This window comes from Salmo trutta, chromosome 13 (genome assembly GCF_901001165.1).
Source record: "Salmo trutta chromosome 13, fSalTru1.1, whole genome shotgun sequence".
Taxonomy (NCBI): Eukaryota; Metazoa; Chordata; class Actinopteri; order Salmoniformes; family Salmonidae; genus Salmo; species Salmo trutta.
In genome coordinates this window covers 41,399,635-41,414,807 of record NC_042969.1, presented here as the reverse complement: position 1 = coordinate 41,414,807, position 15,173 = coordinate 41,399,635, and the positions used below count along the sequence as shown (strand labels likewise).

The 15,173-nt window shown below is 44.1% G+C and overlaps 1 protein-coding gene across 1 annotated transcript; it reads left to right on the top strand.

Moving 5' to 3' along the window:
* Positions 1-11,845: 11,845 nt before the first annotated feature.
* On the top strand, positions 11,846-12,937 carry LOC115204904 (neuropeptide Y receptor type 2-like). Its single transcript, XM_029770497.1, has one exon. It carries the CDS (start codon positions 11,846-11,848, stop codon positions 12,935-12,937), a length of 1,092 nt encoding a protein of 363 aa, XP_029626357.1.
* The last annotated feature ends 2,236 nt before the right edge of the window (positions 12,938-15,173 follow it).

Sequence of the window (15,173 nt, the reverse complement as noted above, 5' to 3'; positions counted from 1 at the left end):
GGAAAGACGAGGGGTGGGTGTGTGTGTCTATTTGTCAATAACAGTTGGTGTGCATGTCTAATATTAAGGTCTTGAGGTATTTTTCGCCTGAGGTAGAGTACCTCATGATAAGCTGTAGACCACACTATCTACCAAGAGAGTTCTCATCTATATTATTCGTAGCCGTCTATTTACCACCACAGACCGATGCTGGCACTAAGACCGCACTCAACGAGCCAAATAAGGTCGTAAGCAAACAAGAAAATGCTCATCCAGAAGTGACGCTCCTAGTGGCCGGGGACTTTAATGCAAACTTAAATCAGTTTTACCAAATTTTTACCAGCATGTCACATGTGCAACCAGAGGAAAACAAACTCTAGACCACCTTTACTCCACACACAGAGATGCATACTAAGCTCTCCCCCGCCCTGGCGGCAGGTAACCTAGTGGTTCGAGCATTGGACTAGTAACCAAAAGGTTGCAAGATCGAATCCCCGAGCTGACAAGGTAAAAAATCTGTCGTTCTGCCCCTGAACAAGACAGTTAACCCACTGTTCCTAGGCCGTCATGGAAAATAAGAATTTGTTCTTAACTGACTTGCCTAGTAAAATAAATTATTCTATCCTCCTGATTCTTGCTTACAAACTAAAACAGAAAGTACCAGTGACTCGCTCAATACGGAAGTGGTCAGATGACGTGGATGCTACGCTACAGGACTGTTTTGCAGCTCAGACTGGAATATGTTCCAGGGTCCATCCAATGGCATTGAGGAGTTTACCACCTCAGTCACCAGCTTCATCAATAAATGCATCGATGACGTCGTCCCCACAGTGACCATACGTACATATCCCAACCAGAAGCCATGGACATCAGGCAACATCTGCATCAAGCTAAAAGCTAGAGCTGCCGCTTTCAAGGAGCGGGACACTAATCTGGATGCTTATAAGAAATCCCGCTATGCCCTCAGACGTACCATCAAACAGGCAAAGTGTCAATACAGGATTAATATTGAATCCTACTACACCGGCTCTGACGCTCGTCGGATATGGCAGGGCTTGAAAACTATTACGGACTATAAAGGGAAACCCAGATGTGAGGTGCCCAGTGACACGAGCCTACCAGACGAGCTAAATGCCTTTTATGCTCGCTTCGAAGTAAGCAACACTTGAAGCATGCACGAGAGCACCAGCTGTTCTGGATGACTGTATGATAACGCTCTCGGTAGCCGATGTGAGCCAGACCTTAAAACAGGTCAACATTCACAAAGCCGCGGGGCCAGACGGATTACCAGGATGTGTACTCAAAGCATGCACGGACCAACTGGCAAATGTCTTCACTGACATTTTCAACCTCTCCCTGGCCAAGTCTGTAATGCCTACATGTTTCAAGAAGACCACCATAGTCCCTGTGCCCAAGGAAGTGAAGGTAACCTGCCTCAATGATTACCGCTCCGTAGCACTCACGTTGGTAGCCATGAAGTGCTTTGACAGGCTGATCATAGCTCACATCAACAGCATCCTCCCAGATACCCTAGACCCACTCCAATTTGCATACCGCCCCAATAGATCCACAGATGATGCAATCTCAAACGCACTCCACACTGCCCTTTCCCACCTGGACAAAAGGAACACCTATGTGAGAATGCTGTTCATTGGCTACAGTTCAGTGTTCAACACCATAGTGCCCACAAAGCTCATCAATATGCTAAAGACCCTGTGACTGAGCACCTCCCTCTGCAACTGGATTCTGGACTTCCTGACGGGCCGCCCCCAGGTGGTAAGGGTAGGCAACAGCACGTCTGCCACGCTGATCCTCAAAACTGGGGCCCCTCAGGGGTGTGTACTTAGTCCCCTCCTGTACTCCCTGTTCACCCACATCTGCGTGGCCAAACACAACACCATCATTAAGTTTGCTGACGACACAACAGTGGTAGGCCTAATCACCGACAACGATGAGACAGTTCCTTGACGTCCACACAGCTTCAAGTTCCACACCACCAACAAACTAACATGGTCCAAGCACACCAAGACAGTCGTGAAGAGTGCATGACAAAACCTATTCCCCCTCGGGAGACTGAAAAGATTTGGCATGGGTCCTCAGATCCTAAAAATGTTTTACAGCTGTAACATCGAGAGCATCCTGACTGGTTGCATCACTGCATGGTATGGCAAATGCTTGGCATCTGACCATAAAGTGCTACAGAGGGTAGTGCGTATGGCCCAGTACATTACTGGGGACAAGCTTCCTGCCATCCAGGACCTCTATACCAGGCGGTGTCAGAGGAAGGCCCTAGAAATTGTCAAATACTCCAGTCACCCTAGTCATAAATTGTTCTCTCTGCTACCGCACGGCAAGCAGTACCTGCGTGCCAAGTCTAGGTCCAAGAGGCTTCTAAACAGCTTCTACCTCCAAGCCATAAGACTCCTGAACATCTAATCAAATGGCTACCCAGACTATTTGCTTGCCCCCCCTCACTTTCTGTACATATTACCTCAATTACCTTGACACCGGTGCCCCCGCACATTGACTCTGTACCGGTACCCCCTGTATATAGCCTCGCTATTGTTATTTACTGCTGCTCTTTAATTATTTGTTATTCTTATCTCTTACATTTTTTCTCTCTGTGTTTTCTTAAAACTGCATTTTTGGTTAAGGGCTTGTAAGTGAGCATTTCACTGTAAGGTCTACATCTGTTGTATTCGGCGCATGTGACAAATACAATTTGATTTGATACTGAGATAGATACAGTGGTACCACTAGGTCTATATACTGTGATAGATAATACCACTAGTCCTATATACTGAGATAGATAGATAGTACCACAAGGTCTATATACTGTGATAGATAGTACCACTAGGTCTATATACTGTGATAGATAGTACCACCAGGTCTATATACTGTGATAGATAATACCACCAGGTCTATATACTGTGATAGATAGTACCACTATCAAATCAATCAGTCAAATTTATTTATAAAGCCCTTCTTACATCAGCTGATGTCACAAAGTGCTGTACAGAAACCCAGCCTAAAACCCCAAACAGCAAGCAATGCAGGTGTAGAAGCACGATGGCTAGGAAAAACTCCCTAGAAAGGCCTGAACCTAGGAAGAAACCTAGAGAGGAACCAGGCTATGAGGGGTGGCCAGTCCTCTTCTGGCTGTGCCGGGTGGAGATTATAACAGAACATGGCCAAGATGTTCAAATGTTCATAGATGACCAGCAGGGTCAAATAATAATAATCACAGTGGCTGTCGAGGGTGCAACAGGTCTTCACCTCAGGAGTAAATGTCAGTTGGCTTTTCATAGCCGATCATTCAGAGTATCTCTACCGCTCCTGCTGTCTCTAGAGAGTTGAAAACAGCAGGTCTGGGACAGGTAGCACGTCCGGTGAACAGGTCAGGGTTCCAAAGCTGCAGGCAGAACAGTTGAAACTGGAGAAGCAGCATGGCCAGGTGGACTGGGGACAGCAATGAGTCATCAGGACAGGTAGTCCTGAGGCATAGTCCTAGGGCTCAGGTCCTCCGAGAGAGAGAAAGAAAGAAAAAGAGAAGGAGAGAAAGAAAGAGAGCATTAGAGAGAGCATACTTAAATTCACACAGGACACCGGATAAGACAGGAGAAATACTCCAGATATAACAGACTGACCCTAGCCCCCTGACACATAAACCACTGCAGCATAAATACTGGAGGCTGAGACAGGAGGGATCAGGAGACACTGTGGCCCCATCCGATGATACCCCCGGACAGGGCCAACCAGGTAGGATATAACCCCACCCACTTTGCCAAAGCATAGCCCCCACACCACTAGAGGGATATCTTCAACCACCAACTTACCATCCTGAGACAAGGCAGAGTATAGCCCACAAAGATCTCCTTCACGGCACAACCCAAGGCGGGGCGTCAACCCGGACAGGAAGACCACGTCAGTGACTCAACCCACTCAAATGATGCACCCCTCCTAGGGACGGCATGGAAGAGCACCATTAAGCCAGTGACTCAGCCCCTGTAATAGGGTTAGAGGCAGTGAATCCCAGTGGAGAGAGGGGAACTGGCCAGGCAGAGACAGCAAGGGCGGTTCGTTGCTCCAGAGCCTTTCTGTTCACCTTCACACTCCTGGGCCAGACTACACTCAATCATAGGACCTACTGAAATTAGTCTTCAATAAAGACTTAAAGGTTGAGACCGAGTCTGCGTCTCTCACATGGGTAGGCAGACCATTCCATAAAAATGGAACTCTATAGGAGAAAGCCCTGTCTCCAGCTGTTTGCCTAGATATTCTAGGGACAGTAAGGAGGCCTGCGTCTTGTGACCGTAGCGTACATGTAGGTATGTACGGCAGGACCAAATCGGAAAGATCGGTAGGAGCAAGCCTATGTAATGCTTTGTAGGTTAGCAGTAAAACCTTGAAATCAGCCCTTGCCTTAACAGGAAGCCAGTGTAGAGAGGTTAGCACTGGAGTAATATGATAACATTGTTGGGTTCTAGTCAAGATTCTAGCAGCCATGTTTAGCACTAACTGAAGTTTATTTAGTGCTTTATCTGGGTAGGTGGAAAGTAGAGCATTGCAGTAGTCTAACCTGGAAGTGGCAAAAGCATGGATTAACTTTTCTGCATCATTTTTGACAGAAAGTTTCTGATTTTTACAATGTTACGTAGATGGAAAAAAACTGCCCTTGAAACAGTCTTGATATGTTCGTCAAAAGAGAGATCAGGGTCCAGAGTAACGCCGAGGTCCTTCAGTTTTATTTGAGACAACTGTACAACCATTAAGATGTAGTGTCAGATTCAACAGAAGATCTCTTTGTTTCTTGAGACCTAGCACTAGCATCTCTGTTTTGTCCGAGTTTAAAAGTAGAGCATATGCCACCATCCACTTCCTTATGTCTGAAACACAGGCTTCCAGGGAGGGCAATTTTGGGGCTTCACCATGTTTCATTGAAATGTACAGCTGTGTATCGTCCGCATAGCAGTGAAAGTGAACATTGTGTTTCCGAATGACATTACCAAGAGGTAAAATATATAGTGAAAACAATAGTGGTCCTAAAACGGAGCCTTGAGGAACACCGAAATTTACAGTTGATTTGTCAGAGGACAAACCATCCACAGAGACAAACTGATATCTTTCCCGACAGATAAGATCTAAACCAGGCCAGAACTTGTCTGTGTAGACCAATTAGGGTTTCCAATCTCTCCAAAAGAATGTGGTGATCGATTGTATCAAAAGCAGCGCTAAGGTCTAGGAGCACGAGGACAGATGCAGTGCCTCAGTCTGATGCCATTTAAAGGTCATTTACCACCGTCACGAGTGCAGTCTCAGTGCTATGATGGGGTCTAAAACCAGACTGAAGCGTTTTGTATACATTTTTTGTCTTCAGGAAGGCAGTGAGTTGCTGCGCAACAGCTTTTTAATTTTGTTTTGAGAGAAATGGGAGATTCGATATAGGCCGATAGTTTTTAATATTTTCCAGGTCAAGATTTGGCTTTTTCAAGAGAGGCTTTGTTACTGCCACTTTTAGTGAGTTTGGTGCACATCCGGTGGATACACTAGGTCTGTATACTGTGATAGATAATACCACTAGGTCTATATACTAAGATATTCACATGTCATTTATTTCTCACGTTGACAGGCTAATCTATGCTTATAAACTGTAGGCTTTACATGTTGTAGTCTCTTTTTACCAGCTTCAGTTGATATATCCCAAATGTTACAATCACAGACAGAGGCAGTTCTCTCTGTACAGTGGCTGTGTTCCAAATTACACAACATCTGTCCGTTTGCTCTTGAGCAAGGCACTTAACCCTTAATTCCTCCTGTAAGTCGCTCTGGATAAGACCATCTGTTAAATGACATAAATGTTCCCTGGATTCAACTATGTTTCAGGGAATTAAACATCCACACATGTCGTAATGCAATGTAGACAGCAGACCCATTCTGAATAGACAGCAGACCCATTCTGAATAGACAGCAGACCCATTCTGAATAGACAGCAGTCCCATTCTGAATAGACAGCAGACCCATTCTGAATAGACAGCAGTCCCATTCTGAATAGACAGCAGTCCCATTCTGAATAGACAGCAGTCCCATTCTGAATAGACAGCAGATCCATTCTGAATAGACAGCAGATCCATTCTGAATAGACAGCAGACCCATTCTGAATAGACAGCAGTCCCATTCTGAATAGACAGCAGACCCATTCTGAATAGACAGCAGTCCCATTCTGAATAGACAGCAGTCCCATTCTGAATAGACAGCAGTCCCATTCTGAATAGACAGCAGATCCATTCTGAATAGACAGCAGATCCATTCTGAATAGACAGCAGATCCATTCTGAATAGACAGCAGACCCATTCTGAATAGACAGCAGTCCCATTCTGAATAGACAGCAGACCCATTCTGAATATGAGGTGGAGAACACCAGCATCTGATTACTTGTGTCCCAAATGGCAAACTATTCCCTATGTAGTGCACTACATTTGACCCTGTTCCCTATGTAGTGTACTACTTTTGACCGTATTCCTTATGTATTGCACTACTTTTGCCCCTATTCCCTATGTAGTGCACTACTTTTGACCCTATTCCTTATGTAGTGCATTACTTTTGACCAGGGCCTTGAGATAATAAGGTGCTATTTGGGACCCATATTCATTAATCAATGTATCTTTATCTTTTAATGTGGCTTACTCTGTCTTTATGATGTTGTCACGCCCTGGCCATAGAGAGGTTTTTATTCTCTATTTTGGTTAGGCCAGGGTGTGACTAGGGTGGATTTTCTATGTTCCTTTTTCTATGTTTTAGTATTTCTTTGTTTTGGCCGGGTATGGTTCTCAATCAGGGACAGCTGTCTATCGTTGTCTCTGATTGGGAACCATACTTAGGTAGCCCTTTCCCACAGGGTTGGTGTGGGTAGTTGTTTTCTGTTTGGTGTGTTCACATGACAGAGCTGTTGCGTTTTGTTCCACTTTGTTTTGTTGTTGCAGTGTTCAAGTTATTAATAAACATCATGAACACGTACCACGCTGCGCTTTGGTCTACTCCTTCTTCCAAAGACGAACGTTACAGATGTTCTGAGAGCTTACTCTGTCTTTATGATGTTCTGAGAGCTTACTCTGTCTTTATGATATTCTGAGAGCTTACTCTATCTTTATGATGTTCTGAGAGCTTACTCTGTCTTTATGATGTTCTGAAAGCTTACTCTGTCTTTATGATCTCCTGAGAGCTTACTCTGTCTTTATGATATTCTGAGAGCTTACTCTGTCTTTATGATCTCCTGAGAGCTTACTCTGTCTTTATGGTGTTCTTATATTACAATGTACTGGTCTAGTGACTATTTTGATCAGAGATTGCAGGGTCAAGATTCCCTAGCTAAAACAGACAATGACCTTTTAGTGACACTAACAATTCTATAATTTATCCTATTTTGCTGCTAGTTTACACAACAGAGAGAGAGAGAGATAGATAGAGAGAGAGATAGACAGATATATATATACATATATAGAGAGAGAGATAGACAGATATATATAGAGAGATATATATATATATATATATAGAGAGAGAGATAGACATATATATATATATAGAGAGAGAGATATAGATATATATATATATATAGAGAGAGATAGACAGATATATATATATAGAGAGAGAGAGATAGATAGATATATATATATAGAGAGAGAGATATAGACAGATATATATATACATATATAGAGAGAGAGATAGACAGATATATATAGAGATATATATATATATATATATATAGAGAGAGAGATAGACATATATATATATAGAGAGAGAGAGATATAGATATATATATATATATAGAGAGAGAGATAGACAGATATATATATATATAGAGAGAGAGAGATAGATATATATATATATATAGAGAGAGATATAGACAGATATATATATATATAGAGAGAGAGATAGATATATTTATATATATATATATATATATATATATATATATAGAGAGAGAGAGAGAGAGAGAGAGAGAGAGAGAGAGAGAGAGAGAGAGAGAGAGAGAGAGAGAGAGAGAGAGAGAGAGAGGAGAGAGAGAGAGAGAGAGAGAGAGAAAAAAGGCACATGCACCATATGCGCTCTACACTCCTCTCTGTTCTCTGCTCAGGAGGAGCTTCAGGATTTTCACTTGTTCTGTGCAACATCTCATATGAAGACACCGTTTACCAAGGAGCTATAGCCTGCGACTAAGAGGGGGAAAGGTGAGTAATTGAACGGGTGGATAGGTTACCGAAGATGTATGTAGTTTACCTACACAATAATATAGAACTGATTTGGAGTATACATTGACATGATTAAAAATGACTGTTGATCGACCAGTTTTATAATGTGATGATCAAAGCGTGACGGTATATATCCCGGTTAATAGTTTAGGGATCTGAAGGACCCGTCCGTAGGTTAACGCAACGCACTTTCATCATCATCTGTTTCAGTGATACAGCGTGATGGATTCTGATTAAATGTATAAGCACTGCCTTTGGTAAATAGAGACTACTGAGACATGATTAAATAACATCCATACAGCCTAAACCCAACACACAATAAGGATAATTAAATTACACATGGATCTTGATGAGTAGTGCGCTGTCACTAGACTATGAATAGGGATCTACAGATGGTTAGTTGACTTCTGGGTGGTATATAAATGGTGAGTTGACTTCAGTGTGGTATACAGATGGTGAGTTGACTTCTGTGTGTTATACAGATGGTGAGTTGACTTCTGTGTGATCTACAGATGATGAGTTGACTTCTGGGTGGTATACAGATGATGAGTTGACTTCTGGGTGGTATACAGATGGTCAGTTGAATTCTGGGTGATCTACAGATGGTGAGTTGACTTCTGTGTGGTATACAGATGGTGAGTTGACATCTGGGTGATCTACAGATGGTGAGTTGACATCTGGGTGATCTACAGATGGTGAGTTGACTTCTGGGTGGCATACAGATGGTGAGTTGACTTCTGTGTGGTATGTAAATGGTGAGTTGGCTTCTGTGTGGTATACAGATGGTGAGTTGACTTCTGTGTGGTATACAGATGGTGACTTGACTTCTGTGTGGTATTTAAATGGTGAGTTGGCTTCTGTGTGGTATACAGATGGTGAGTTGACTTCTGTGTGGTATACAGATGGTGAGTTGACTTCTGGGTGGTATATAAATGGTGAGTTGGCTTCTGTGTGGTATACAGATGGTGAGTTGACTTCTGTGTGGTATACAGATGGTGAGTTGACTTCTTTGTGGTATACAGATGGTGAGTTGATTTCTGTGTGGTATATAAATGGTGAGTTTACTTCTGTGTGGTATATAAATGGTGAGTTGACTTCTGTGTGGTATACAGAGTGCCTTGCAAAAGTATTCACCCCCTTGGCGTTTTTATTCTATTTTGTTGCATTACAACCTGTAATTTCAATTGATTTTTATTTGGATTTCATATAATGAATATACACAAAGTTGTTCAAATTGGTGAAGTGAAATGAAAAAAATCACTTGTTTCAAAAAATAAAAAATTAAATAAAACTGAAAAGTGGTTTGTGCACATGTATCGACCCCCTTTGCTATGAAGTCCCTAAATAAGATCTAGTGCAACCAATTACCTTCAGAAGTCACATAATTAGTTAAATAAAGTCCACCTGTGTGCAATCTAAGTGTTACATGATCTGTCACATGATCTCAGTATATATACACACCTGTACTGATAGGCCACAGAGTCTGCAACACCACTAAGCAAGGGGCACCACCAAGCAAGCGGCACTATGAAGACCAAGGAGCGCTCCAAACTGGTCAGGGACAAAGTTGTGGAGAAGTACAGATCAGGGTTGGGTTATAAAAAAATATCTGAAACTTTGAACATTCCACGGAGCACCATTTAATCCATTCATAAAAAAATTGAAAGAATATTGCACCACAACAAACCTGCCAAGAGAGGCCCGCCCACCAAAACTCAAGGACCAGGCAAGGAGTGCATTAATCAGAGAGGCAACAAAGATACCAAAATTAACCCTGAAGGAGCTGCAAAGCTCCACAGTGGAGATTGGAGTATCTGTCCATAGGACCACTTTAAGCCGTACACTCCACAGAGCTGGACTTTACGGAAGAGTGGCCAGAAAAAAGCCATTGCTTAAAGAAAGAAATAAGTAAACACATTTGGTGTTCGCCAAAAGGCATGTGGGAGACTCCCCAAACATATGGAAGAAGGTACTCTGGTCAGATGACACTAAAATGTAGCTTTTTGGCCATCAAGTAAAACATTATGTCTGGCGCAAACCCAACACCTCCCATCACCCTGAGAACACCATCCCCACAGTGAAGCATAGTGGTGGCAGCATCATGCTGTGGGGATATTTTTCATTGGCAGGGACTGGGAAACTGGTCAGAATTGAAGGAATGATGGATGGCGCCGAAATACAGGAAAATTATTGAGGGAAACCTGTTTCAGTCTTCCAGAGATTTTAGACTGGGATGGAGGTTCACCTTCCAGCAGGACAATGACCCTAAGCATACTGCTAAAGCAACACTTGAGTGGTTTAAGGGGAAACATTTAAATGTCTTGGAATGGCCTAGTCAAAGCCAAGACCTCAATCCAATTGAGAATCTGTTGTATGACTTAAAGATTGCTGTACACCAGCGGAACCCATCCAACTTGAAGGAGCTGGAGTAGTTTTGCCTTGAAGAATGGGCAAAATCCCAGTGGCTAGATGTGCCAAGCTTATAGAGACATACCCCAAGATACTTGCAGCTGTAATTGCTGCAAAAGGTGGCTCTACAAAGTATTGACTTTGGGGTTGAATAGTTATGCACGCTCAAGTGTTCTGTTTTTCTGTCTTATTTGGTTTTTGTTTCACAATAAAAAATATTTTGCAACTTCAAAGTGGTAGGCATGTTGTGAAAATCAAATGATATAAACCGCCCTAAAATCCATTTGAATTCCAGGTTGTAAGGCAACAAAATAGGAAAAATGCCAAGGGTGGTGAATACTTTCGCAAGCCACTGTAAATGGTGAGTTGGCTTCTGCGTGGTGTATAAGTTTATTGGAATCAAATGCCTGCTCTTTACAAAGCCCTGGAGGCAATCACTAAGCACCAAGTACTTCAATCTCAGTATAGCCTGCGTAATAAACACAAACACAGTTGTTATGGTCCCAATCTCAGTATAGCCTGTGTAATAAACACAAACCCAGTTGTTATGGTCCCAATCTCAGTATAGCCTGCGTCATAAACACAAACCCAGTTGTTATGGTCCCAATCTCAGTATAGCCTGTGTAATAAACACAAACCCAGATAGATGTATTCGTAAGCCTTATTTCTGACCCAGACGCATGCAGCATGCTTCTGATTCTATATTTCAGTCAGAATTCTTTCTGGCATTCCATTTCTATCTGTGTTTGTCTCCCCTGGAGCTGGGAGGATTGGAGGCTGGGAGGGATGAGGTGCTGGGAGGGTTGGAGGCTGAGTCTGGGAGGGATGAGGTGCTGGGGGGTTGGAAGCTGAGTCTGGGAGGGATGAGGTGCTGGGAGGGTTGAAGGCTGAGGCTGGGAGGGATATGGTGCAGGGAAGGTTGGAGGCTGAGTCTGGGAGGGATAAGGTGCTGGGAGGGTTGGAGGCTGAGGCTGGGAGTAATGAGGTGCTGGGTAGGTTAGGGTCAAAGATAAGTTAACTCACCACTACAGACAATAGATAATATCGTATAATACCCCACCCTCCCTCCCAGCAGACAACATGAGCCCCCTGGACCCCTCAGACCCCACCAACAGCACGGCCGACCTAGCACCTGGCCTGCCAGTCCACATGGACACCACCTCCACCCAACCAACAGCACGGCCGACCTAGCACCTGGCCTGCCAGTCCACATGGACACCACCTCCACCCACTTGCAACAAGGCATCCTGGGTAACGACAGTCTCAGCCTCCACCTCGACCGGCCGGGGTTCCACTCTGACATCACCAAGCATGTAGGAGTCCAGGCTGCTTTGATCACAGCGTATAGTCTGATCATCTTACTGGGCCTAGTAGGCAACGCCCTAGTCATCTACATGATCATCCACTTCCGGAACATGAGGACAGTCACTAACTTCTTCATAGCTAACCTGGCCCTGGCCGACCTGTTGGTGGATACGTTGTGTTTACCGTTCAAACTGGTTTATACCTTGCTCGACGAGTGGAAGTTTGGCGCAGTGCTGTGTCACATGGTCCCGTTCGCCCAGGCGCTGAGCGTGCACGTATCGATCCTGATGCTGGCCGTCATCGCTCTGGAGCGCTACAGGTGTATCGTGTTCCACCTGGGCCAGCGCCTCACCTGGCGAAGCAGCCTGCTCATCATGGCTTTCACCTGGACGCTGTCCGCCGTGCTGGCCGGCCCGCTCGCCATCTTCAGAGAGTACCGTCAGGAGGAGATCCCGTCCATCAACCTGAGGATCTCAGTCTGCTATGAGAAGTGGCCTTACGGCAGCAGCAGAGATGGAGTCATTTACAGCCTGTCTATGTTACTGCTGCAGTACGTGCTGCCACTCTCCATCATCAGTTATGCCTACATCTGCATCTGGGTGAAGCTGAAGAACCACGTGAGTCCAGCGAGCCGCATCGACGCGGTCCAGCGCAGAAAGAAGACCACCAAGATGCTGGTTATGGTGGTTGTAGTCTTCGCCACATGTTGGCTGCCCTTCCACGTGTTTCAACTAGCCAGTGACCTAGACCTGGTGCTCAGCTTAAGACAATACAAGCTCATCTATACTCTCTTCCACATCGTAGCCATGTGCTCCACCTTCGCCAACCCGCTCCTGTACGGCTGGATGAATAAGAACTACAGGAATGGGTTCCTCATGGTGTTCAGGTGTGAGGATAAACCAGACAGTATTCACCCTGAGGGATCCTTCAGGACCCGGACACTAAGGAGAATGTCTCTGAACAGGAGGAACGGAGGACACCCTCCTACTGCCGTCTGATTGGTTGATTGATCTGCCGTCTGATTGCTTGATTGATCTGCCGGGAATCTGAGGCTGCTGAACATTTTTTAAATAAGCCTTGTCGGAGCCAGAACGGCCCATAGGACAGGAGTCCATCTCCTGTTTCTGTACAGTGAACCAGAACGGCCCATAGGGCAGGAGTCCATCTCCTGTTTCTGTGGAGTGAACCAGAACGGCCCATAGGGCAGGAGTCCATCTCCTGTTTCTGTACAGTGAAACAGAATGGCCCATAGGGCAGGAGTCCATCTCCTGTTTCTGTAGAGTGAACCAGAACGTAGGTCGCTTTGGAAAAAAGCGCCTGCTAAATGGCATATGATATATTTATGTACAAGTACACCTGGACAGGACATTATACTGCTGTATGGAGTACACCCCCTGGACAGGACATTATACTGCTGTATGGAGTACACCCCCTGGACAGAACATTATACTGCTGTATGGAGTACACACCCTGGACAGAACATTATACTGCTGTATGGAGTACAGACCCTGGACAGGACATTATACTGCTGTATGGAGTATACCCCCTGGACAGAACATTATACTGCTGTATGGAGTACACACCCTGGACAGGACATTATACTGCTGTATGGAGTATACCCCCTGGACAGAACAGTATACTGCTGTATGGAGTACACCCCCTGGACAGGACACTATACTGCTGTATGGAGTGATATTAGTGCCAACAGAAAGGACATCTGAATTCCTGCACTTATCATTAAAGCCGCTCATCAATGATGATGACTAGGACCAGGAGTTTTCCTGACCTCACAAGCGACCTGTGCAAGAAAAACTCTGGACCCTATAGTTACCTGACCGTATGGTATAACTAGGATAAACTCTGGACCCTATAGTTACCTGACTGTGTGGGATGACTAGAACATTTCTGGGTCCTAGTTATATAGCTTTGGTCAGATCACATGGTCTGGATCAGGGAAAAACTCCTGGCCCTATTTGAAGATTAATATGAGACTTTATAAAGGACCTTAATAAGGTGAAACTGAAACTGTCTGAATTGAATGGCCTGACATTGACTATCTGGCTTCTACCTTAAGATTACTGACTAACTGAGGTTTAAAGTTGAAAGAAGGCATTGCATGTGTAAATGTTTTATGTGTCGCTATTTCATCTAACTGTGTATGGTACTTCTAAATAATTAACTACGCTTGTCCAATGAATTGAAAGATGTGTTGATTGATCAAGCCATCATCTTTGGTTGTAACAGGACTCTTTAAAACTGACCACAAACAGGATGAGCAGAGAGAAGACATGGTCATTTACATGAATGGATTTTTTTTACTTGTTTAAATCAGTGGCTGTGTCACGTCCTGACCATATACTTAGGTATTTTTGTATTATATTTGGTCAGGACGTGGCAGAGTTATGTTTGGTTATGGTATAGTGGGGTTGTGAGTGTTGGTTTAGGTTCTAGGTTAGGTTTTCTATGTGTAGGTTGGGTGCTGGACTCTCAATTGAAGGCAGGTGTGTTGAGTTGCCTTTGATTGGGAGTCCTATATTAGTAGGGTGTGTTTGTCTGTGTGTTTGTGGGTAATTGTATTTTGCACTGTGTTTCGTTTCACCTGTGAAACTGTCACCTTTCTCCTTTGCGTGTTTATTTTGTTTTGTAGTTTCCATCTATAATAAATATGATGTGGAACAGTCAACCCGCAGCGTATTGGTCATCGAGTGATTTCGATATATCTTCCGATGAGGGAGAATACGAGGAACGTGACAGGCTGTGTCCAACATGGCTCCCTATTCACTATATAGTGGTCTTCTTTTGATCCCTTCCCATAGGGTCCTGGTCAAAAGTAGTGTATTATAAAGGGAATAGGATGCGGTTTGAGACGCAACAACTGTCAACGTTCCGGAATCATTCACAACAGGATGTAGTTCAACTAAGCCGTCATTCATTGAACTCAGTGCTGTTTATCCTCTGCTGGGAATTTCTGAATAATGGTGAACTGGGAAACATCTACATGACAGCACAGAGCTCAGAAATATCTACATGACAGCACAGATCTGGGAAATATCTGCATGACAGCACAGATCTGGCAAATATCTACATGAGAGCACAGATCTGGGAAATATCTACATGACAGCACAGATCTGGGAAATATCTGCATGATAGCACAGATCTGGGAAATATCTACATGATAGCACAGAGCTGGGAAATATCTACAAGACAGCACAGATCTGGGAAATATCTACATGA

Bases quoted from the DNA above. Each gene is read 5' to 3' on its own strand.
- LOC115204904 (XM_029770497.1), top strand. From the start codon at position 11,846: ATGGACACCACCTCCACCCACTTGCAACAAGGCATCCTGGGTAACGAC.